General features: G+C 46.0%; 1 protein-coding gene across 3 annotated transcripts in view; it reads right to left on the reverse strand.

Annotated features, from left to right (window-relative positions):
* Positions 1-4018: 4018 nt before the first annotated feature.
* Positions 4019-23166, reverse strand: part of Xdh (xanthine dehydrogenase) — a 61184-nt gene continuing 42036 nt past the window's right edge. For 2 of the 3 annotated variants that reach the window (XM_046441583.2, XM_058578450.1), the window contains 13 exons: positions 22840-22926; positions 17829-18020; positions 17481-17626; positions 16685-16766; positions 16061-16156; positions 15305-15433; positions 14594-14668; positions 12646-12698; positions 10719-10833; positions 9901-9966; positions 8404-8592; positions 6928-7104; positions 4019-5336 (listed from right to left, as the gene is read on the reverse strand). In XM_046441583.2, the coding sequence (XP_046297539.1) occupies positions 5286-5336; positions 6928-7104; positions 8404-8592; positions 9901-9966; positions 10719-10833; positions 12646-12698; positions 14594-14668; positions 15305-15433; positions 16061-16156; positions 16685-16766; positions 17481-17626; positions 17829-18020; positions 22840-22926 (1458 nt within the window). In that variant the 3' untranslated portion in view covers positions 4019-5285. Of the gene's footprint in view, positions 5337-6927; positions 7105-8403; positions 8593-9900; positions 9967-10718; positions 10834-11787; positions 11982-12645; positions 12699-14593; positions 14669-15304; positions 15434-16060; positions 16157-16684; positions 16767-17480; positions 17627-17828; positions 18021-22839; positions 22927-23166 lie in introns of those variants that run through there. The other variant, XM_058578451.1, reaches the window with a different exon arrangement.

The following is a 23166-nucleotide window of genomic DNA, read 5'->3' on the forward strand; positions in this document are numbered from 1 at the left end:
CCAGGCCCCCTGTCCCCGAGTCTCTCCTGTCATTGCCATAGCCTGCCTGGCCTTTGGGCTATTTATATACATGGGAAATTTCTCTTATTAGACTATATGCTACTCAGGGCAATATGTAAGGCTGATTCGTTTTTATTTTCTTTTCAGAACATAGCACAGCAAGTCATGTATAGTCAGTGCTAAATTTTTGTTGGAAAAATGGCTCACCACCTGGATGGATAATTATTGTTTTGATAAAATGAATTGCTATGGCAATTAGGAATTGAAAATATGGACCCTAGGAATATTTGCAAATGTAGAAAGGAATGGCTAATTGACAGTGAATACTGACAATGTAGAAAAACAGATTGTGCGGAAGTAGGATATCTAAATGTTTCTGATGCTTGGAAGCCAGCAGCGCTCGGGCAGCCGGGCCTAAGATGTAAATTAATACATAAAATAAATAGGATTGCAAGTTGGGGATAAAGGCTTGTGAATACAGCTGGGTGAGGCTAATGGGCATTTCCCCAATCTCAGCTGTGCCACATAGCTGTGGGGAGCTGAGAGTCTGCCCAGGGCAGGGTGCTGGGAAAATCACATCAGGGTGGGAAGCTGAGACATGACAATCAATCATTTATGTTATTTTGGCTAAAATATAACGATGTGAACTGGTCTTACCTTGCTTCAGACCACAGTCATCCATGTGCTGCCTGTTCCCCATCTCCCCATATCTCATTATGGTTGAGGGTTTGGCTCATTCCTGCATTTTCCCTTCCACCTGAGTTTTGAAAAACTTATTTTAGATTTCCTGGCATCTTACCCCTGGAAGGCATGATCAAAGGCCTGAAAGCCACAACTCTGCTCTCTATAAAGTGCCTTTTATCCTCATTCACTTTTTCAGTCTTTACAATAGCTCAGTAAAGCTGTTGATCCCCATGCCCATTTTACTGGTGAGAAGACTGAGGTTCAAAGGAGCTCACAAACTTGCCCAAGAGAGAAGAGGGGAAAAGAGGAGAAGCGTGGGCAGTCCACACAGGTATGCTAATTCCTAACACCAAAGAGAGGGCTGAGGGATGCTGTCTCACTCTCTCCGGGCAGGTGCTCAGTCCAGCCTAGATGGGAAGCAAGTAAAGGTAGTGTCTCCGGCACCAGGAGGACCCTAGAAATACCCTATCTCCTGGGAGAAGGAACGCAGCTCATGCATGGACCAGTTCACCACTCATTGATAGCTCATGGATCAGGACAATTGGCTGAATGTGGGTAGGTACCTGCCAGGATGAGATGAAGACAGTGGTGGGGGGAGAGGGGAGCAAGTCACATACCACTCAGACTCTCAGAAATGTGCTCTGAGTTCCCAGGGTTGATGCAGGAACACATCAGAACAATGCAAGCAGCTTGGGTACCCCACCTTCATGTCCCTCCTCCCAATACTTATAGCTCAAAGGCCCCATGGAGAGCTCTGCTATCTTCCTTCCTACTAGAAGATGTGTAGGAGGAGGGGAAGATGGGAGGCTGGGACATGGGAGGCAAGGCAAGGGTGTGATGGTAGTCCTCAGGACCTCGCCAGAGCCAGTTGACAGTCCACTATTTTGGTCCTAGGGCATCAGATGGTCCCTTCCCCTCCCAGTCCTCCTGAGTGGCACCGCTGGTCATCTTGCCCCACCATGGCAGGAAGTGGAGTTTGTTCTTGTCCTCTCTTCTTGGTGCCCTGATACCTCAGTCTGACCCAACCACAGCTTCCCAAGCAGGTTTCTCATGCTGGGTCTCCTTCCCCCACAGGGTGGGGAAAAGAATGCCCCCAACAGACACACATACATATGCACACGTTCTCCTTGTTGGCAGGGAGGATGCACAGCTTTTTATCTCCCAAGAAAACCTCCTTCCTCTCAAATTTACACTCTACTACTTCATTCCTCTGAGGTGGGTGGTGAGCTAAAGGTGGCAAAAATCCGTTCCAGCCACCCACTCTGCAAGTCTTGCATAGACGATTTAGCACCTCACTTTGGAATGAGGGGATGTTTTTGCACTTACTATTTTGTTCCCCGCCTGTGGGCTTAGGGAAGAATCTCATTGTAGCATCTTGTCACAGAAGCAGAGACATAGAGACACAGAAGGCAAATGTCCCTCTTTGCACAGAGTCCCTCTTGGGCCCTGAGCTGTCCACACCCTTTCTCTACCAGCAGAGCTAAATTTCTATCACTCCCCAACCCAAAGGTTGCATCAGAGAAGGGTCCTCTGACAAGCCCAGGAGTTTGGTGGCCTTGTAAGCCTGGCTTTGCCAGTAAAGGGCCATGGGACCCTGGACAAGTCAATTACCCTCTATGGGACTATGTTTCTTATCTCTAAAACAAATGGATTGAGCTTGATGTCCCCAAGGTTCCTCCAGCTCTAGGATATTGAGTTGGTCTGGGGGACTGTCTGGGGCTGGCCGGGATCAGGGCAGTTCAAGGTCAGAGATGACGCCAGAATCCCTTTGGGCAGTGCCTGGCATTTCCACTTCAATGAATGGGCTGCTTTATTTCAGGTGACAGGATGGTCATGGGATCTATCTCCTATCTTAGGGACATGTCCTCCCCCACTTTAGGATAGAAACAAAACAAAAGGGCAGGCCCAGGGGGCACATTGTGCTCCCAGGACTGACCGGTTCAAGGAAGCTGCATGTTATGAATAGCCCTTCCCCACATCCCCAACTGGGAGCACAGTGAGCTGGTTTCCAAGCTCCCCCTCAGCTAAAAATAAAAATATCTTGAGCTCAGGGATGTTCCCAGTCATAAATCAATCAGCTAGCACTATTTCTGTGTTTATCCCTTGTCCAGGGTTCCTCTTATGACCTCCATCCTGGCCTCCCCATCCTGGCCTCCCAGTCACCTCAGTCCTGGAGGAGGATGAGGTTCATCAGTGGCTCAGTCAATATTTCAGCAGTTTCAGATAGTTGTTCTGGTGCCTCCGTCAGCCTCCATGATCCTGCCTGGGTCCACTTTGACAGGCAGATCAACTCTCAACGTATTCCAGGTCTCCCCGCCTAGGAGCTGCCCACTGTTTGTGGTGGGTTTCTAGGAGTAAGTGTTCCTGAGTTAGCTCCTAGGCATGGCGAAGGGTAGGGCTTCTCCTTCGCGTGATTACATGGATTCGGTTACCTACTCCTAGAGCCACTGGGAGGATTAAACGAGACCATGAAGGTGAAGTATTAAATTTGGCACCTGGCACATTGCAGATGCTCAGAAAATAAGAATTGCTTTTCCCCCTGCTAACCTTCCATCTGGAGCTCAGTCCCCATGGCTGACCCATGTTCTTAAAGAGCTCCTTTGAGGAGATTTTTGCCAGCCAGTCAGCTTCAAATCTGGCTCTTGGAGAAGCCCTTGAGGACATTTGATCTACTCTGAGATCCTGAAACTAACTTAGTAATTAACCACAGTGCTGCTGTGCCATCTGGAGACTGCATCTCATGCTCAATCTTCTACCGCCCTCTGCAGGTTATAGACCTGTACTGCAGGCGGTGCTGACTGCTGGAGGTGTGCAGCCCCACAAAGACCAAAGCACCTCCCTCTCTGGGCTTGCAGCAGTTACTGCAGAGCAAGGTAAGGTGTCTGAGGAGGACAGCGCCTCTTAAATAACAGTGATTTATAGCTCACAAATCTTGCTCATTGGAGCTCCATGACCACTCTACTTCTGCCTTGGTTATCAAAGCACAGATGGGAATTCTGAGTCACAGCTCAGCCCTGAGAGCCTCACCAATGATGTCTCAGGTCCTGCCCCAGAACATTCTAGAAAATCATCTGAAGCAGACCTGCACATCTCACTGTAAATACCACCTTGATGTTTAAAACTTCAGCCTTAACCATGCTGTAAAAGAGACTGCACATCTGGAATACTTTGAAAAACGGACTTTTGTAAAAAACAAACAAAAAGTGTGTGTGTGTGTGTGTGCGCGCGCGCGCATGCACATGAGTGGTTATGCTTTTTAGAAATGAAATCTGGCTAAGAAGTGGAAGATACTAGCATTTGGTGTGATTATGATTACTAATAAGCATTTCTCCCATGCCAACCAGCTGACAGTTTCATTTATTAGTGACATCAAGCACCAGCTCAACTGCACAGTTTCTGTCGTGCTCCTTCTATGGCCAGAACCACAGACTCTGTCTGGCAGGCTGGATATTTTGGACAGTGAAGGCACATGACAATGTCTCATCGGCCACCCAGTACTACGTTGTGATGAAATCACCTGTTGGAGAAACCAAAGGAGACGTTTGTCTCTCTTCTGTTCTTTACCAACCGCAAGAGCTTGAGGGATTCTAAGTGGAGTTCATTCAGTCCAGACATTGCTTCATAGTAAGAGAGCCAAGTCTTTGATAGCTGAAGGTCCCTTATATAACTAGAGTTTTCAGGTCATGTATTTATAGACTTAGAGCAGAAGAAGATCTCAGAGATTATTCCCATCCAATCCTTTCATTTTGCAGTAAAATGAAACACAGAAAGGGGGAAATGACAGTCCAAGGTCACACAGGCAGGGACAGAGCCTGGATGAGAACCCAGGCCTCCTCACTTTCCCTCTGGCTGGTATTGATTTCAATAGCATCGTTTCTAGGTGAGATTTACTCTGGCTTCAAATGAAAATCTGATCTTACACAAAGGGAAGAAATCTAGCACATTGCAGGTTCTCAGTAAGTGAGACAGTTGGATTTTTGTGTTATAGAGTAATTTTACTTTATGCAGCTTAACAAAATTAGATACAATTAACCCTGGATTTGCTTCATTCTTTATTATTTTCTCTAGTGATGCAAAGGTGGTTAGAGGTTTTAATCTCACCTCACTGTTTCGTTGTAAAATGTGAGTATGGTTGAGGTTATAAGATGGTAATCGTTGGTTTGAAGGAAAGGCTTCCTGAGGAAGGCACTCAGATTTAGAACAACTTTGGTTTAAGTTTCTGAAGGTTTGTGGGAATCCTCTTGGAGGGGCAGACACCATTAGCACTTGAGGTTACACAGGCTGTCCAGTGAGTGGGGACATCGCACAAACACTTCTTAAACCTTCCCCCAATCCATGATTAAAACAGACTTGCCCCAGAACATTCTAGAAAATCATCATTCTTGAAATGATCCCAACTGCCTCTCAGCCTCACAGTTCTAAATTTGATCATCATTGTTTGCAAATCATATTTTTTCAAAATCTTCCAATGCATTCCAGTTCTTCCAGGTGAATCACAGCTTTGTCGTCCAGCTTGTACAGATCTGGGTTTTGTAGTATGTGCTTCCTGATCCATGGAAGCTCCACTGTAGCACAAGAACACTCTGCTGGGGACTTTCTCTTCAGACCCTCTGAGACCAGGGCTTACAGTTCTCCTGTGCTCCAGTGACACACTAGGAAGGAATGAAGAGCTCTCATTGCCAGGATCTTCTGATGGTACCCCTCCCACCCTGCCATACACATGTCACCTCCCACCACTGCCAGCCACCCTTCTAAGACCAAACATCATTCTATAGTCTCAGCCATTGGGAATGCCCCAGGGCAGGACCCTTTGGTTTCCTAGTCATTCATTTATTTTTACTGAGCACTTTCCAAATGGCAGCCATTCCCTTAGGCTCTGGAGATATGGTAATGACCAATTTAGAAGTGGTCCTTCCTCACTGTGGTACTCAATCCTTAAAAAAGCACAATTGACTCAGAATCCGCTGCTCATGCAAATCCATTACATGGATTTTAAATCACTGATGTGTTGTTACATAGAAAAGAATCTTTGTTTTAGGTTGGAGGCCTCAGAGGGCCTCTTTAAATGATTAAGTTCCACATTGGATTGTTTGTAAGAATCTAACCTTGCAGTACGTGTGAGCTCATTGGAAGCCTTGCAATGCCAGGTAATGAAGGAAACTCTCAGCATTGGGGGCCATCACAGGTTGTGGGCCATGGAAGTTTGTGGGAACTTCACTGTCTAGGAGCTTACACATGGTCTGTGTGGTTTTTAATCTCATGGCTAAGCTATAGGCAGACCTGAGGGGAACGTGACCAGGGGCCCATATGGCTCTTTCACCCTCAATGCAGAGGTCTGGGATGGCAGATTTGCACCACCACCCCTCTCCCCTCTGGACTCTCCTACCCTCTCCCCATGCTCAGAAGACATCTGGTCCATGAGTACCCACTTCATTGCTAAACCCAAAGGCCTATCAAATTTCAAAAGGACGAAACACAGCTTGAGTATCAGATAGAATCCGGTTCTGCTAACCCAGTGCAGATGGTGGTAGCAAAGGCAACCTGGGAGTTCAGTGCACACAGCGACCAATAGCACAACTCAGAGCAGGGCTGGTTCTGAGAGTCCAGCAGTGGAAGATGTAGTCCTAGCAGGCTCTTATTTTGTCACAGAGGGACTTCCCAAAGTGTTCTGACAGCCATGGGTTCCTCTACTGCATACCCCTCCATGGTGGTAATCACCACATAAAGCCATCACTTGGTTTCCCAAAAGGCTGTGAAGTCCTCAAGGGCACCTACGTGTTCCCAGTATCGGTGTGGCATATGGTAATCATGAGGCAAATGAGGCTGATCTAGTTAATAATTTCTTCTCCCCCTCCACCGCATCTCCCTAGTGCCTCATAACAGTGTCTTTATTAGAGGGGTCCCCAAATACTAGTGACTAACACTAAAGATTTGGCATATTTGGAGTTTTCTTCATCGCCTGAAACTAGATGGAAAATGGTGAAATCTGTGGGGAATGGCAATTACCACACATTCCTCCCACCTCTAGACAGGCCCAGCGGTAAGCTGCAGCTTCAAAGGGGTTTCTCCTTCTTCCTTTGCAAGTTCAAGTGCATACCCAACATGCACGGCAATCCAGCCACTGACCCAGGGTTGCCCAATTGAGAGACCCTGGCATTTCTCCTTTCTGTAGAACCTTTCTGCAGTGTGCCAGCCTATCCCCAGCCCCCGCTGGAGGGAGTGAGTGTCTGAGAGGCATCCTACCAAGGTGGTGAACTGGTCCACACAGGCATTGCGGATCTTCTCCGGGGTCGCAGGGCTGTCCAGCTGGAAAAGTTGCTTTGTACTATAATCTGCACGCTGAGCTCGAGCTGCCCGAATGGCATCCTTGATGGCGAAGAAGATGGAGGCAGCCAGGAAGAGGGGCGGCTCCCCAACAGCCTGAAGGGCCAGAGTGCAGGGTAGGGCATCAGCAGCTGCCCTCGCACACAGACTCAAGAGACCAGGCAGCAAGTCCACACCAGGGGGGCTGGTGATGCCAGCAAAGCCCCACCCAGCACTAGCAGGGCAGCACCCAATCCAACAGGAAGAGGTAGTCAGAACTCATCAGGGACTGAGAACAATAAGTCTGGACTTCATGGGTATGCTCCTGTAAGTTCCTGCTATGTGACTTCCTCTGATGATACTTTGTAAATATAATGTACTATTATAAGTTACATTAAATAATTATATTTTGTGGATTCAAAAACCTGACATGAGTTTTGACCCTTTCTTCAAAGTTACTAGCCTAGGGGGAGTATCTTACGGGCACCATAATTACACTTGCAGCATCTTCTGGAATTATAGGGCATGACAAGTAGGAATCAAAACACTTTCTCACAGAGAAATTTTCCCCAAAAGCATAGATCAGAGACCACCTCCATCAGAATCACTAGGGATACTTATTTTAAATGCGTGTTCCAGGAACCTACTCCTCAGTCCTACCAAATCAAAATTTCTTGGGGTGGGCTCCATAGAGGTGCAATTTAATCCTGAACCCTGGTGACTCCAATGCATGACAGAGTGTGGGAGTCAGTGGGAAAGGTCACAATGTGTTCTGGACCCACCCACTGTAAAGGGTGAGATAAGCCAATGGATATGGTCACCTTCCTTCATAGTGATTATTGCCTTCCTTTGTAGGTCTAGGATTATACTGATCAGCTAAATTAATTTTCAAACTCTGTTTTGTACTTACTGGGAACAAGGAAGAATAAAGGATAGTTATTTACACTCTTTTGGCATGCTGACCAAATCGTAAGTTTGGGTCTGGGTCACTGAAGGAGGCACCAGGGTGAGCTCAGACATTGCTCTCCCACCCTCAGGGAATATGCTGATTTCCGTGGGACACAGGGATGCTGCATCTATAAAACCATCTCTGAGGATCAAGCCCCAGGGATGCACACCTGAGATACAGGTAAAGGTTGGGATTTGCTCTACAGGATGTGATTAAGGAACTCCTCTGTCTACCATAGGAGCTGGCTTCAGACTGCAATAAGGTGGTGCCCTCAACCCTGTTTAACTGGTTCTCAGGTGGCACTGCCCAGCCATCTGCTGTCCTCGCCAAGGCCAGTGTCAGGCCCTCTTCTTTCTGCAAGAAGAATCCCTTGCAGACCCACCAGGTGGGTAGCTAAAGCCCCTCATCGCCACCTGTGGCCTCCCACAGTGCATCCTGGAAGGCAGCACGGACTCAGAGCAACGTACCTTGGACGCGTAGATGGCCTTCTTGTTGGGGCAGTCGCGGAGCAGGGACACCCTGAATTCAATAGGGATACTTCCAAATGCAGGTATCTTATAGGTGCTGGGCCCGCGGGTGTGCAGGCTGCCCTCGGGGGAGTAGTGCAGCTCCTCCAGGGTAAAGAGGCCAAGGCCCTGAACAAATGCCCCTTCCACCTGCAAGATAAATGAAGACCACCATTACCTGCCTCTCCCCTCCCCAAGGACAGAATCACTAGCAGCAATGAACACAAAGTCCTATATGGAAACTAATATAGTCCCCTACTAATCACCTGGTTCCTACCCCAACCCTGCAATAACCTAGTTGGCCTTTGGCTTAGACAAAACAAAGGCGTGAACACTGAAGGTCAATGTCAAAATTTGTAGGCAATTCTAGGAGGATCACATGGGACAGGCATAATTTCCCACTAAAACCTGTCACATGCAGATGGAGATGTTCCTTCCACATCATCACTGAAGAAATTGTGGCCCCAAACTGAGAAGTAAGCTCATAGGAGGAATTTCTTGGATAGTAGTTTCTTTGAGATTGACCTCCAGTCTTACTGAGCCTGTTCTCTGGGAGCAGATGCCCCTGCTGTGGCTTAAAGATCTCTTCTAAGGCACCTGACATACTACGCTGGCCCCATGACTGCTGTCCCAGCTCAGAAGGGTGACATGTGGCATTACCATGACTGAATGAGCCTTCAGGGAGAGGCCAGCTGGTAACCATCCTTGGCTCTGCAGTTCCTAATGTAGTACCTGCACCGGGGGGGGGGGGGGGGGGGGGGGGGGGGGGGGGGGGACTCCCCAGGTGACTGCTCAACGAACAAGTGAACAGATTGACTAATGACTAGATGTCCGTATCCTCAGTAATTGTCCTTTTTGAGAAATGCAATGTTTATTTTCTACCATATGCTCACTACATCTCAACTCTCTGCTCTTCCCTCTCTCTTCTGTTGCTATATATAATCCTCTACTTTACAAAAGCGAATTTCTTTGGGTCATTCCTGAACTCCTGGTTGTGCCCACGTCTTTGACCCCCAGGGCCCTCCCATGCCCCATGCTCATTGCTTACATAGATTGCCTTCCTGGAGGATAAATGCTGTCTTGGCTGAAAGAGTGAGGAGGAGAGAAAGGACTCTTCTAACCTCAGACCCTACTCCCTGGGCATCGATCCCAAACTCAATCTCCATGCGCATGCGCATATGCACACACACATACACCCAGTGTTTTGCCATTCATCATCTTGTTCCCCGGGGTGGGAGTGCCCTTTCCAGGTTAATCCATATTCATTTATTTCCTGCCTCGAAAGTTGGGAGGGCTATCATCAATCTAAGTGCCCTTCTGGGGGAGACTCCCTACAAGCCATTTTCTGGCTGTTTAAAAATAATATTAAACAATCTGCTGTATGGCTGGTGACCCTAGTGGGGATGAAGTACATCAATGGCCCATTCTGTCACCACTCTGGTCTCCCATGGGCCTTACCTGTCCAATGTCAATGGCAGGATTCAAACTGGAGCCAACATCCATGACAATATCGGTGCGGAGGTTCTGAAGTAGATGGCAAACAGAAGCAGTTTGAGAAGAAAGGAATGTTTAAACTAACCGTAGATGGGTCTTGGCCAGCCCGGACAGTGTTTTCACAAGCAAAGATCCCTGAGCACACTCAGGCAAAAGAGTTAAGTTTCCACCATGTCTTGACTGTCCTTGTCACTGCTGAAGTTTGAGATCCTAGCAGCTAGGTAGGGAGCAGCAATGATCTCTCAGCAATCAGAACTAACTGTGTACCCACTCATGCATGAGTAGCAAGGGCGGGTTCCCAGGGGCCTGTGGGCTTGAACCTGAGTCTGGGTAGACGATGTAAGAAAGGGGTCAACAAACTGTGTTCCAGGGCTGAATCTAGCCTGTTCTCTGGTTTTGTAGGGCCCAAAGGCTAAGAGTTATTTTACTAAATGGGTGAAAAAAATAAAAAGATGAATATCTTTTGACAAGAAAAAAAGATCCAAAATTCAAATTTGTGTCCATAAATAACATTTTACTGGATCATAGTTGTGTTCTTTGCTTATATCCATGTTGACTGCTATCACATGACAACTACCATGTGAGTGGATGAGGCAGAGACTCTGTGGCCTGTTGAGCCTAAAATATGTTCTTTTTGACCCTGTATGCAATATTTGCCTATTCCTGATGTTAGGCATAATTTTCCCAACCAGAAACCCTGACTCTATCAGCTCTTAGGATTACAAATCAGTTGTTTGTCTTCTCTTTTTCCCCTTAGGATTAAGGTTTTACAAACTCCTTACCTTATGATCCCCTGTTAAGCAGTCAATTTCTACTTCAGAGCAAGCCACCCCATAGGTGAAGTAGTGGAAGGGATTCCCGGAGTTTGTCTCAAATTTGTAGCCAAGGTTGGGTGTCCTTGGAAAGAAAAGGGAAGAAGCTGAATGTATTAGGATAGCCCACCCTTCCCATATCCCACAGCCTGTTCCAAAACCTTTAAGCCCTAATTATTTTATTCTCCATTCAGCTGTTAAAAAAAAAGATCCCATTTATTTTGAATATTCTAAAACTTTAATGAGACTCAGGTATTACCAAGCATTTTCCGTTCCATTTTTCTAAGGCCCGTGTTATAATCTTTCTGCACAGCCTCGTGGCATTTAGTATCAGCATGCTGGCTTTGCATGGTAGAAACAGAGGTGATGGATTTGCCGGGGTTCACAAAGGACACAAAAGTCACTCTGAAGGATGGAATGAACTAGAATCCCAAGTCTTCAGAACTGTGATGGCGCTTGGGTTAGTCACACAAGCTTAGCTGCTTACCTTTCTCAAGTGAAAGTTCCCCCAGGGAATTCATGCCAGCCTGGGGGCATCTTTAAGTGCCACTCCCCACTTCCTGACACTTTCAAAATTTCAGCAAGAGATTTGAGAAAAATGTTATTTATAGAAACAAATGTTTCTTTTTTGATCCTGGGAACCTTATACAATTCTGATTTTGTGGGGCGGGGATGTAGCTCAGTGGTGGAATGCCTGCCTGGCACGAGCAAGGCCCTGGGTTCAATCCCTAGCACTGTACACACTCACACACATGCAAAAGCCCAAAAGTCACATGCATGTGCATCTTTAGTGTCACACACACAGTATATACTAAACTGGACCTGCGTTATTTTATATATTATACAGAAGTAATGTGAACAGATATGAACAGGAAACCACAAAAATAAACTAATATAGGACCAAGGGAAAAGACTTCTCCTCCCAATAGAACCAGCACTTGACCTCTGACTTCACCATATTCATCTAGCTCTCCCTTATAAAACCCTACTTTTATGAACTTCAAATATATAATAGAAACTTTTTAAAAATCTGCATTAGTTTGTGTTTGTATAAGCCCAATATTATATGACCTGGAGAATATAGGACAACCAATTCATATATACACACATATATGTGTGTATGTACATATACAGAGAGAATATATATTCATGCATATTAATAATGTTCATACGTTCATGCAAGAAATTTTAAAGCAAACATTTTTAAAGCAAACCATTCTTCAGTCTCTTGACCTGTGAAAGAAAAGGTTCTCGTTAAATTTCCCAGAGATAGCTAAAACATTATGACTGACAGTAAATATGACCAACTCTTTTTACAGCTCCTAGTCAGATGGGCAGGTCTCTAGCTATTCACACTGCTACTGAATTTTAAAACTGCAGAAGGTATGTGCTCTCTTTTAAAATCTCACTGCATTAATAAAGTTCCCCTGTACCCTGCATGTCCTCTTCCATTCTGAGGGAAACCTGTTCTGAAGAAGTCTGATGCCCAGTACAAAGAAGCACACAAGGGTTACCCAACTCAAGCAGCAGACACCCCAGAACTTGCCAAATGCCGGGGCAAGGTCAATAGTTGGTTGGTCCCGTCTGGAAAGGGAGGAAACAGGCTCCAAAGGAACCATGTACTTCTCCAAAGGAAGAAGTACACTCAAAGACCCAAACTAGAACTTGATCTCCCAATGCAGCAGCTCCCGCTTTTGCCCTCCTGACTCATGGTTTGGTAATCCCACAAATCTAGAGCATCCTTAGATTCAAATTAGTGGAAATCCATTGGAGAGATAAGCGTTTCAGTAGAACTGCCCTCTCCTGAGCATGGACCGACAGCATTTGAAGCTGGAGGGGACCTGGGACCTCAGGATGACCACCCATGGCGAGACGGGCAGGGCAGGATCACACTTACTTATAAAACCCAGTAGCAGACAAGCTCACTGCATCCTCGTAGGCAGCTTTGACCTGAGGGGAGGAAATGGCCATCAGGAAGTGGCAAGTGTGGTTTCCCAAGAGCCTGACTTGCCTTCATGCTTTCATGAGCTCACCCTCTTCATCTGGAAGCTGATCTGCTAGGGGCTCCTCACTCCTACCACCTCCACCAGGCCCTCATCGTCTGGAGGCTGGAGTGCAATAGTAGCCTCTTAACTGGCCTCTCTGCCTCAGGTCACCTCCCCAGCCCAGCTGGAGTAGCACCTTAACACACGGCACTGCCGAGGCAGCTCCCTCCTCTAGAGCTCTGGGTGACTCCCTATTGCCTGTGGAGCAGATGCCTGACGTTAAGGAACACAGCCTTCCCTCTGGCCTTCAGCAGCACACCAGCCAAACTCGAGTGTGACCCCTTCCCAACCCCTCCACGTCCCCACATTTAAGTTCTTCCACTACTTCTATTTCTTCCAAGACTAGCACAAACTCACTGCTTTAATCACCTCTCTTTGGTGATTATTTTCTACTCAGGCCATTGTAAAAGCAACTGTCTAGAGTGTTCCTCATACTCCACATGTTAACCTTATACTTTTACTTACAGTTTCCTAGCAATAAAATTATTCGTCTATACTTTACTTGTCTAATAAATAGCTTTTGGGATACTCCCACGCATTGGCATATGAAGATTTAAACTGCTCTTGATATAATTTGGATCACCATCATTGTCAATTACCAAGCTCTTTACTAGGTACCAGATGCTAATTAGCAATTTACATATCTTATCTGAATACTCACCATAACCCTATAATATCTGTACTATTATCCTCATTTTACAGATGAAAAAACTAAGGCTTACAGAAAACATTTTGGGCTATGATCTGCAATAAGCCTATGATATATTTTTTTGTGTATGTGCACATACATGCTGGTGATGTGGCTTAGGAAGCATGGTTGTCTGCTTCAAGGGACATGAAACGACATGGCTGGTAGTAGAGCACAAAGCTCAGATCAACTGGTCACATGACAGGAAACATTTAAATTGCCTGCCAAGTCCATGCTAAAATGCAAACTACTGGAACAAGCTACATCCAAGCACTAAAGCTACATCCAAGCACTATTTATGCATATGATATCCGTAAGTGTGGGAAGGAAGTCGAGGTTATGTGAGACCTGGAAAGATGAGGAGGTTTGGCTGTGTTGAGGGAGATTGGTCGACGTGCAATCACATTCAGTGTGTTACTCTTATGCCCAGTTCTCCTGTTCCAGTACTGGGACAAGAGCTGGAGCCTCCATTGATATTCCTGCCCATTGCAGGAGCTGCAGTCTCTCCCCTCCCCCCCAAGAGACTCCTCGGCAGCTTCCCTCTGAGGGCTCCTTGTGTGCAGGCATCTGGTTTAGAATTCAGTGCATTGGGCTCACTCTTCCTGCAGGTGTGTGTTGTGTTATTCCTAAGGCCACAGGAGTGATGGAAGCTTCTGGGGGATGTTTTCTCACAAAGGGCAACTCAGTGGACCCAGACCCAAGAGTGGATGAGGGGAGAGGCTGCCAGGGGCAGCCCTCAGAGAGATGGAGGCTGCTCCATCCAAAACATGATGTGGGACCGGGCTCAAGAGAGCAAGGACTTCCTAGGGAGGTGTGTCTGACAGTCATCCTACCCTCTCAGGCTCGGGGCAGCCAAACCCCAATCCCCACAGGCTGTCAGGATCCTGGATCAAACATTTTCAAGATACTTCTCCAACTCTGAAATCTATGGAGAAAGGGGCCAAGAGAGGTTGAGTTTTACTTGCCCTGTGAAACCCTGCAGACCACCTCAACTTCCTCTGCCTGTGCGACTAGATTATAATGTTTCTACATGTGTTCAGGGTAGGGGAGAGGCCCTGCTGCTGTTAGCTTCTCTCCATTTGCAAGAGTGTCTTTGATCGGCTCAGACTTACCCAGTCTTTCCAGGAGCCTTTGGGATTCTTTTTCTTGAAGGGTTCCAGCCTTTCTAGGATGGTCTGACAGGCTGCCTGAAGAAACCCCCACCATACACAAGACAGGTCAATCCTCTGCCCTCTCCAGCCCAGGATAAGGCCACCTCCAAACCATGCTGTGCCCAGGGTTCCGCTCAAACAGCCTTGCTACCCTCCAGAATGAATGAGGCCCAGGATAAAAGTCACAGGGCTCTGCCTAAGGGGCTGCCATAGGTCCTCACTAGGGAACCTTTCCTGACCTAGTTCCTGGGCCAACAGGGAATGTTTGCAAGCCTCCCAAGAAGGTGCCTTCTTCCATCAAACTCTCCTACATGGGAGAGAAGCAAGTGGGTCTGACCTAACCCCTCCCATAATCAAATTTCCATTTCAGCCAGTTACCATGTGGCCAGTTTCAACACCAAAGGATGTGCCTTCCCTGAAAACTCGGCTTTCCCTCCACCTTCCCTCCCCTTCTGCACCCATCGCTCTTGGCTTTGATGGAAGTTGGATTTGGATTCTTGGACCTCTCTTTTTGCTTGGTGTTTGGAGGCAACATCCTCCTGGGAAACAGAGCCAAAGGTATGACCATAGCCAGAGAACTGTCAAAGATTCATCCCGACTCCCAGAGGAGGCTCTCCAGGCCCCAAGCCCTGAGCTGGCCCTCTGACGTGCTAGCTCCTGCAGGCTCCTTACGTAAACAGCCTGACCGTTGATGTCAGTGCTGACAGAGGCAGCCGTGGGAGAGGTGTTGGGCACAGTGTTAGTGCTCGTCTCACTGATGTAAATCTTGGAGGTGGGGATTTTCAGAGCTCTGCTGGCAACCTGCAAAAAGAGAGGACATCACCCTGTAGGGAAGAGGCTATCATGGCTGCCTTCTCCCTAAAATAGCTCAGGTTCCCTGTTAGAGGAAAGAAAAGAATTTTGTCAACTCTAATCCTATTGATTCTGGGATGTTCTTGCACCTGGCTGATATTGAAGGAGCACCTTATAAAATGGTTTGGAGGATAAAACATTCATAAACCCATCAATGACTAAAGGGACCTTTTCAAGCTAACACCAGCCTTTAAAACAAAAACAAAAACAGTTTGGCCAGTCTTCAGGGGTCCAGCAGATGTGCTAACCATCATGCCACCCCATTATCCTGGCTGCCCTGTGAGAGCTCTTAAGGAGTGTGGGAAACTAGCTGCCATTATATATTAAACATCCCCACCTCACACACAGAGCCCCAGGGCCCTAGCACGGTGGTAATGAAGGCGTTCTCAGAGAGCACTGGCCTGTCCCCTTTCAGATGAAGAAACTGAGGACAGGAGGGGAGAAGGCTTGCCCAAGGCCACACGTACATGAGATCCCAGGCCCTGGCACATCTCACAGCTCAGTTTCTCACACAGCATCCTCCCTCACAATAGCCACCAGATGTCAGAGAGGATGTCCACAGCCCCGGGTGCTCACCTGGACCATCTTGGTGTGCAGGCCTTGGCCCATCTCAGTGCCCCCATGGGTCAGCAGCACAGAGCCATCTGTGTACACGTGAATCAGGGCTCCTGCCTGAGGAAAAAGAAGGATGCCAGACACAAAATTCAGTAAATCCCACTCATTTTAAGGCTTAGGGCCTAAGAAATGGAGCCCAGAAAAAAGAAAGCAAGCAACTGTGGATATAGACCCAGACAACATTTGCACAGTGTGAATCTCCTCATCTAATTAGGTGGCCTTCGGTAGTTCACAAAGTGCTTTTGCATCTATCTCATCCTCAGAGGGAAGCAGGCCATCTGTCTTTGATCTTTGTCCTCACTCTGTACATGAAAGCGCAGTGGCTGTCCAAGCCCTGCAGTTGGGAAAGGTGAGGGCCAGAGACTGACCCCAGATCTCCACCTCTCACTGTCCTGTGACATACTGTACAGATGGTGATATGCAAATTCAACTTTCACTCCAACAGCAAAGAGCTTCCCTGGTCAGCTCTGGTTACCAGTGACCATGGGATTACCCCTGCAACAGGCGAAGGAAATGGGGCCTCAGTCCAGTGGAGATGGAAAAAAAAAAAAAATATATATATATATATATATATAAAGCAAGTACCTGGTTCAGAAAAGGCACAGTGAAGCTTATTCCAAACTTGGTTGGGATTATGCACAGTCCTCTCTTTTTCCAACAATTCTCCCTGGAGATAAAGGAACATTCTTAAAGAGTTTCTACTATGTATTTTTAATAGTTTGGACGTATTTTCAGTCAATATCTTTGTATCAAATCAGAATAGGACATTCCTGAATCCCAGGATCCCAGGCTGCCCTGGCACGTGTTATCCCATGGTGATAACTGTGTAGTTATCACCATAACTGAGTTGGGCCCCGATAGTGCAGTCAAAATGAAGGAAGTGTAGCTGCAGCAGAGCTCACTGTTATTCTGTCTCCCTAGGTGGAACCTGCATTGGGTCAGTGTGCCCTAGTGATCTTGGACTGTCTTTGTCCCAGGGAGAAAGATAACAATGCCTTCTCTGTGCAATTATCCCCACTTTACCGATCATGAGACTGAGGCCCACTCCAGAGAGACAGAATGATTTCCAGGATCAAGTGTATAAATTAGCATCAGAGACGGGCACGTAGCTGCAGTGTCCTTAGTCCTGGGCCAGGGCTGTCAATAATGTGTACACATCCTTGCTCAAATGATAGGCCACAGTAGATGGACCATGACGCCGACTGCAGGCTTGAGCCGTCCACCTGGAGGCTGAGGATCTTTACACGATCTTAAAGGGGTAGCTACCAATGAGTGGGCAACTTCCACAGCCTCACAGGTTGTCCATTAAATGATGAGCTTCATAATTAGGGTTTGGCAGGAAACCCAAGGGAGACGGGACTCCTTATTCCTGGTAGCTTACTTGTTGAACTTGTCGACTTCACGCTTCCGAGCGTGATACTGAGAGCTTGCTAGACATTCATCCCAACACCTGGGCAGGGTGAACCCCTCAAGCTTCTGGTTGAAGTGTGTCAGGTCCCCTTCTTTGTACAGGTTTTTCCTCCGCACCTTCCCAAGGAGAGAGACACCGAGACCTTGTTGGTGGCTAGATGCTGGGGTGGGAGTGGGGCAGCCTAAAGTTAAGCTTCCAGGCCCCTCAGCAGCACCTACCCATCCTCTGCCCTCAGGGGAGATGCCCAAGACACAAAATCACTCTTCCCCCGAGGCGGACTCAGCCATTCTGACTTATGCCACCAAGTTCCCAGCTTACTTCCTCTGCTGGCAGCCCACAGGTCACTGCGACTTCACTCATCCATTGCTCGGCAATGAACATCCCCTGGGGACCCCCAAAGCCCCGGAAGGCCGTGTTGGAGGGCAGGTTGGTCTTGCACACCCGCCCAGTGCCCCGGATGTTGGGGATCTTATAGCAGTTGTCCATGTGGAATAGAGCTCGTTCCATTATCTGAAGCCAAGGAAACCAAAGTAGGAGAGAACAGAGCAAGATATTCATTGGCTCCTCAAACAGCAACCGTGAGGGCTGCAGCCATGCCTGCCTTTCCAGCCCCGCCATCACCTGCTCTTCTCCAGAACCAGGCCATTGAACAGCCTCCTTACCGCACCTTATCCACCTGTGCAGACCCTGGGCCCTTCTCAGACCTCTAGATGGAACCCATCCATCACCTTCCTATTTATTTTTTAAAAGCTGATTTTCACTACATTCATTGCAAATTGGATTTTATTTCCACTCAAGTTGTACTGCAAACAGCTTAAGAGTCAAATGCCTGTATGGGTCACGTTGTGACAAAGAGCAGCCTCCTCCATTTTCCTTCCTTCCTCTCCCTAGCAGGGACCACTTCTGATTCTCCTCGCCTGTTCTTTGGTACCTATTTGGATTAACTCCTACATCGCTAAATACCTTTTCTATTGCTACTTCTCGGCCTGTCCACTTTTAGACTTTCATATTACCTTCCCCCTATAGAGAGGGAGGGTTTAGTTCCTGCCTGATGCCTTTTCCCTACATATATAACAGTTTCCTGTCCCCCAATAGAGTTGTATTTTGTTCTGATCAATAGTCAGTTGGACATAACTCTGCAAATATTAAAGCTGAACCATGTACTTAAACTAGGATTACCTCCGCCTTTCTTGATATCACTTTTCACCCTGAAGTTAATAATTGACATATTTTTCCATGTGCTTCATTTTCCATTCACTTACTAGTTGGCCAACTGAAAGTTTTCTCCAGTTCTAAAAATATGTTCTCAATATGTTCACATTAAAATTTCTATCAGTTGCCTCTTTTTAAATAAATCATTCCTGAAACTGTCTGACCTCCAATTGAAATTGGCTGCCAACAAGCTTCTGCTCAGCTGTGGCCTTCAGAGTTTCCCTCGGTCTCTCAGGGATTCCTTTCTCCCCGATTTTGAATCTTCTGTTTGTACATCCCATGCCTTCCCCACCCCATATTTTTTGGTTTTACACCTTTGTTTTGTTGGAGTGTATTCTTCAATATCTTCTCCAGAAAGGGTACACAAAGAAGGACCTTTTCAACACCTTTCATGTCTGAAATGCCTTCACTATACACCTATCCTTAGCTGGTTTACAATTCTAGGTTGGACATGGGTTTTCCAGTTTCTTTCTGCATTTTGAAGCCTGGTAGTGTTTTCTAGCTCCCTCATATTGAAAAGTCCAATCAAGACTTTCTAATTCTTGGAAAGTGTTCTGGTTTGACCTTCCTGAAAATTATAGCATCCCTCTATCTCCAGGTTTCTAATTTTCACAATAATCTGACTTGGGATAAGCCTATTTCCCTTTATTGCACTGGTTGTTGGATGGTCTTTTTGAATCTCAAAATGTATGTCTGTTGGTTTTGGAAGGCATTTCTTGAATTATTTATTGTAACTTCCTCTTCTGTCTTCTTTTATTCTTTATTTCTATCATTTGGACCTCCCGAACTGGTCCTTGAATTTTCCTGTATTTTTCCCATATTGTTTTCTGTTTGGGGGAGAGTCATCAAGTTTCTTTCAACCCCTTTTATAGTTTTAATTCACAAGAGCACATTTTTATTCTTGGACTGTTCCAGTTTTATAGCATCCTGTTCTCTCTTTCAGGTGTAATGCCTAACTTCTCTGACAAGATAAATGATAGCTTTTATTGTTTTTGTTGGTTTCATTTTGGCTCTAGTTTACCTCCCCAGGTGGAGTCTCTCTTTCCCACAGTTGTTTTATGTGTCTTCAATCATTTCAGTCCTTAGTCATCCTAGAGGATTTTTTTCTATGTTCCAATTAAGTGCATTTCTGCTTTCCCTTAGAACATTGTCGACTTGTAATTTCTATTGCTTTTTAAAATCTATTTCCCCTGCCATTGGTGAACTTCTTAAGGGCAGAAACCATGTCATGAGTTTCTTGATGTTACCACCCTGGATACTCAAGAAATATTCACCAGAGTGAATTAAAAATCTTGTAAGATTTTCGAGGACAAGTACTGTGAGTGCCGATTTTCACTACAACACCAAAAAGCATGTGTTGTACATGATGAAAACACTATAAATATTTCCTTTTTTGAACAATTTTAGCACTAGATCTGAAGTATGAATTCCCCTAATGGAGCCAATTAGATGGCCCCTAGCAGAGAGGGGTGGGATCCCAAGGGTGTAATGAGAAAATTCTGCTTTTCCTGAAAAGCATTACATTTTTAAAGAATTTATATATATGTAACTCATGGTTATAAAACTAAGAATTAATAAGCTTTGAAAAATAGTACCATAGAGGTAAATTTGTTAATTCTCACAAATTATTGTATTTCATCCAAGGACTCTAGTTATCTTCTAAACAGCTCAACATTCCAAGTTCATCTGCCAAAGCTGTGATCACGATAATGAGGAGTGCAAACTCCCACTTCTCATGTTTCCCTACGGTATATTCTGTGATCAAAGGAGCCTCAACTGAGATGAAATATGAAAGCACCTCATAATTGCATTTGACATTACTCAATGTTTTCTATTCTGGGAGAAACCTAGCATGAATGTGCAGTATGGGGACTTCTACTCCCATCAAGCGACACTAAAACTCATAAATATACATATATATACATATATATATGTATATATGTATGTATTTCATATATATTATAAATATTATAATATTATATATATAAATACACACACACACACACACACACCAGCAACACAAGAAACTCTGAAGGAAGGAAAAATGGTCAACACACAAGGGACCTCAGGACATGAGGCATGACAGGATGATGAGTCCCAGGTGGATTCCTTTTGCCTCATGAATCTTAAACTTGGAGCAAGAGCAGACAATCCACAAATACCAATGATTACAGAGTCCAAAGAGGCACACCGTATTCCCTAAACCCTGTTCCCTCCAGCCAAAACACCAGGAAAGGAGGAACCCAGCAAAACTGAAAACTTTTAGACAATAGCTACTCTGCTCCAGCCAAATAACAGAAAAATAATCTGTGGTCCCACTCCTACTCACACCTGTAAAACCTCTGTGCATCCATGAGGCTGCACCAGGTACCCCTGCAGTCTTGCCAGGGAAGGGTCAGAGGTCAGGTAGGAAGCTGAGACTCTTGTCTTTGATGGTCGGTGATAAGGCCCCACCCACACCCCTGGAGTCACTAGAGAACACACAAGAAGCTTGGACTTCCACACCTGCAGCCACTCTTCCTTCATTCCCTGCTGGGTGGAGTCAGAGGAGACCTAATGAGGAGTCAAGCCTTTAATCATAGCACAGCGATAAGGAGAACACCAGGATGCCAGGGAGAACACGAGAGATTGAGATTGTCCACTCCTGCCCAGCAGGAAGAAGGAGCTGCCCCACCCCTAGGTGTCAAAAAAAGCCAGTGGAAAATGAAGACTTGTACCCCTACCTAACAGTAATTAGATGGCGCCTACCCACTCTGACCCCATGCTAATGCAGTATCAGAAAAAGCCAAATAAAATAGAAGATTAAATAATGTCTAACATTTTAGGACTCATCATCATCATTTCATCATCTACCAATGAACCCAATATTAATACACAACAGAGCTAAAAAATATGTCAAGTAAAAACCAGAACTGAAAGAAGAAATGAAAAAAATCCACAATTAACAATTGGATATTTCAATGGCACTCTCAAATTTGATAGGAAAACTAGAAAATCAGAAAAGATATAAAATAACTCAATACCATCATCAACCAACAGGATCTAATGGACATTTATGGGAACCTCTACCTACGGTGGGAAAAAGAAATTCCTCTCCAAAGACATATTCATTTCCTAATCGTGGGAACCGTGACTACTACCTAATGTGGTGAAAGATGGGATCAAGTTAAGGATTCTGAGAGAAGTGGGGGGACCTTGAACATAATCTCATGCATTGCTAGAGAGAGGGCAGAGGAGAATGAGAACAGGCACACAGAGGAGGTGCTGTGGGGACAGACAGCGGTAGAAGTGATGACACCTCAAGCAAGGGACCCAGGAAAGGAATCCCCGCTGGCACTCCCAGAAGGAGTGCGGTCCTGCCAACACCTTGATTTTGGACTTCTGGCCTTCAAAACTGTGAAAAAAAATAAATTTCTACTATATGCATTGTTAAATTACACTAAACTTTGCTGGAAGATGAGTCCTTATATAAAGAACTGCCACCTAACTTAGTTCAGAAACTAACTGGAAATCTAACATAGCGATTTACTTTTGTAACAAATAACTGCATCTTAGTCAAACACAGTAGCCAAGTTTCAGTTACTCACAGGCAGCCAACAGATCAAATCATGTTCAGATGAGGCAAACACCCAGCTGTAAACAATCAAGCTGTTTTGGGATCTCACTCCTATTTTCTGTCCATAGATGCCACCTGCCCACACTGAAGCAGAGCTCTCTGAACACTTCTGGTTCTAAGGGCTACCTGATACACAATCCATTCTTTGTTTAATTAAACTAATTTAATTTGTTTAAAGTTCTTATTTTAATTATGCACAGATATATGCAAATTAATATACGCAAACGCAAACGCGCGCGCGCACACACACACACACACAATGGCCACACCCCATAAAGTTCTGTAACAAGCTTTGCTGGCTTTGATGGATGCTAGAAGGACAGATGGGGTACTAGCCAGAGATTCATCAAGGATGAGAACCTGGAGGTAGGGACCAGTTAGGAGGCTGTTGCAATAATAACAGACAAGAAGCTAGGAGGCCTGGTCCTGTGTGTCGTTAGGCTGTGGGGCATCTCTTGACCTCCCAGTCACCCGCTGGATGCAGGAGCAGATCCTACTTACACTCCGAGAGAGATCCTCGGTGTTCCCGGCATTGCTGAAGTGATCCACCACCAGAGCCACGACCTTTCCAGTCTTCATGAAGCCAACCTGAAAAAAAGGAGAGTGAATCTCATCAGGGCCCTTCCTAACTCTGTTTCTGATTATCCCCCTCCCACTTGTGTGACCTGGAGGAAAAAGGACAAATAATAGAAGGTGACCTTGAGCAACCACCAGATTGCAGCAGATGGAGAAGAACTTGACCTCTCCAGCCATTTTGGCCCACACTCCACTCCTACCTGCCCCCAGCTCCTGAGAAAAGGAGTAAGGAGGTAGAGAAAAGAAAGCTGG

Source organism: Marmota monax, unplaced genomic scaffold (genome assembly GCF_021218885.2).
Source record: "Marmota monax isolate L192 unplaced genomic scaffold, Marmota_monax_Labrador192_F-V1.1 WCK01_AAM20220418_F8-fsc00010, whole genome shotgun sequence".
Classification (NCBI taxonomy): Eukaryota; Metazoa; Chordata; class Mammalia; order Rodentia; family Sciuridae; genus Marmota; species Marmota monax.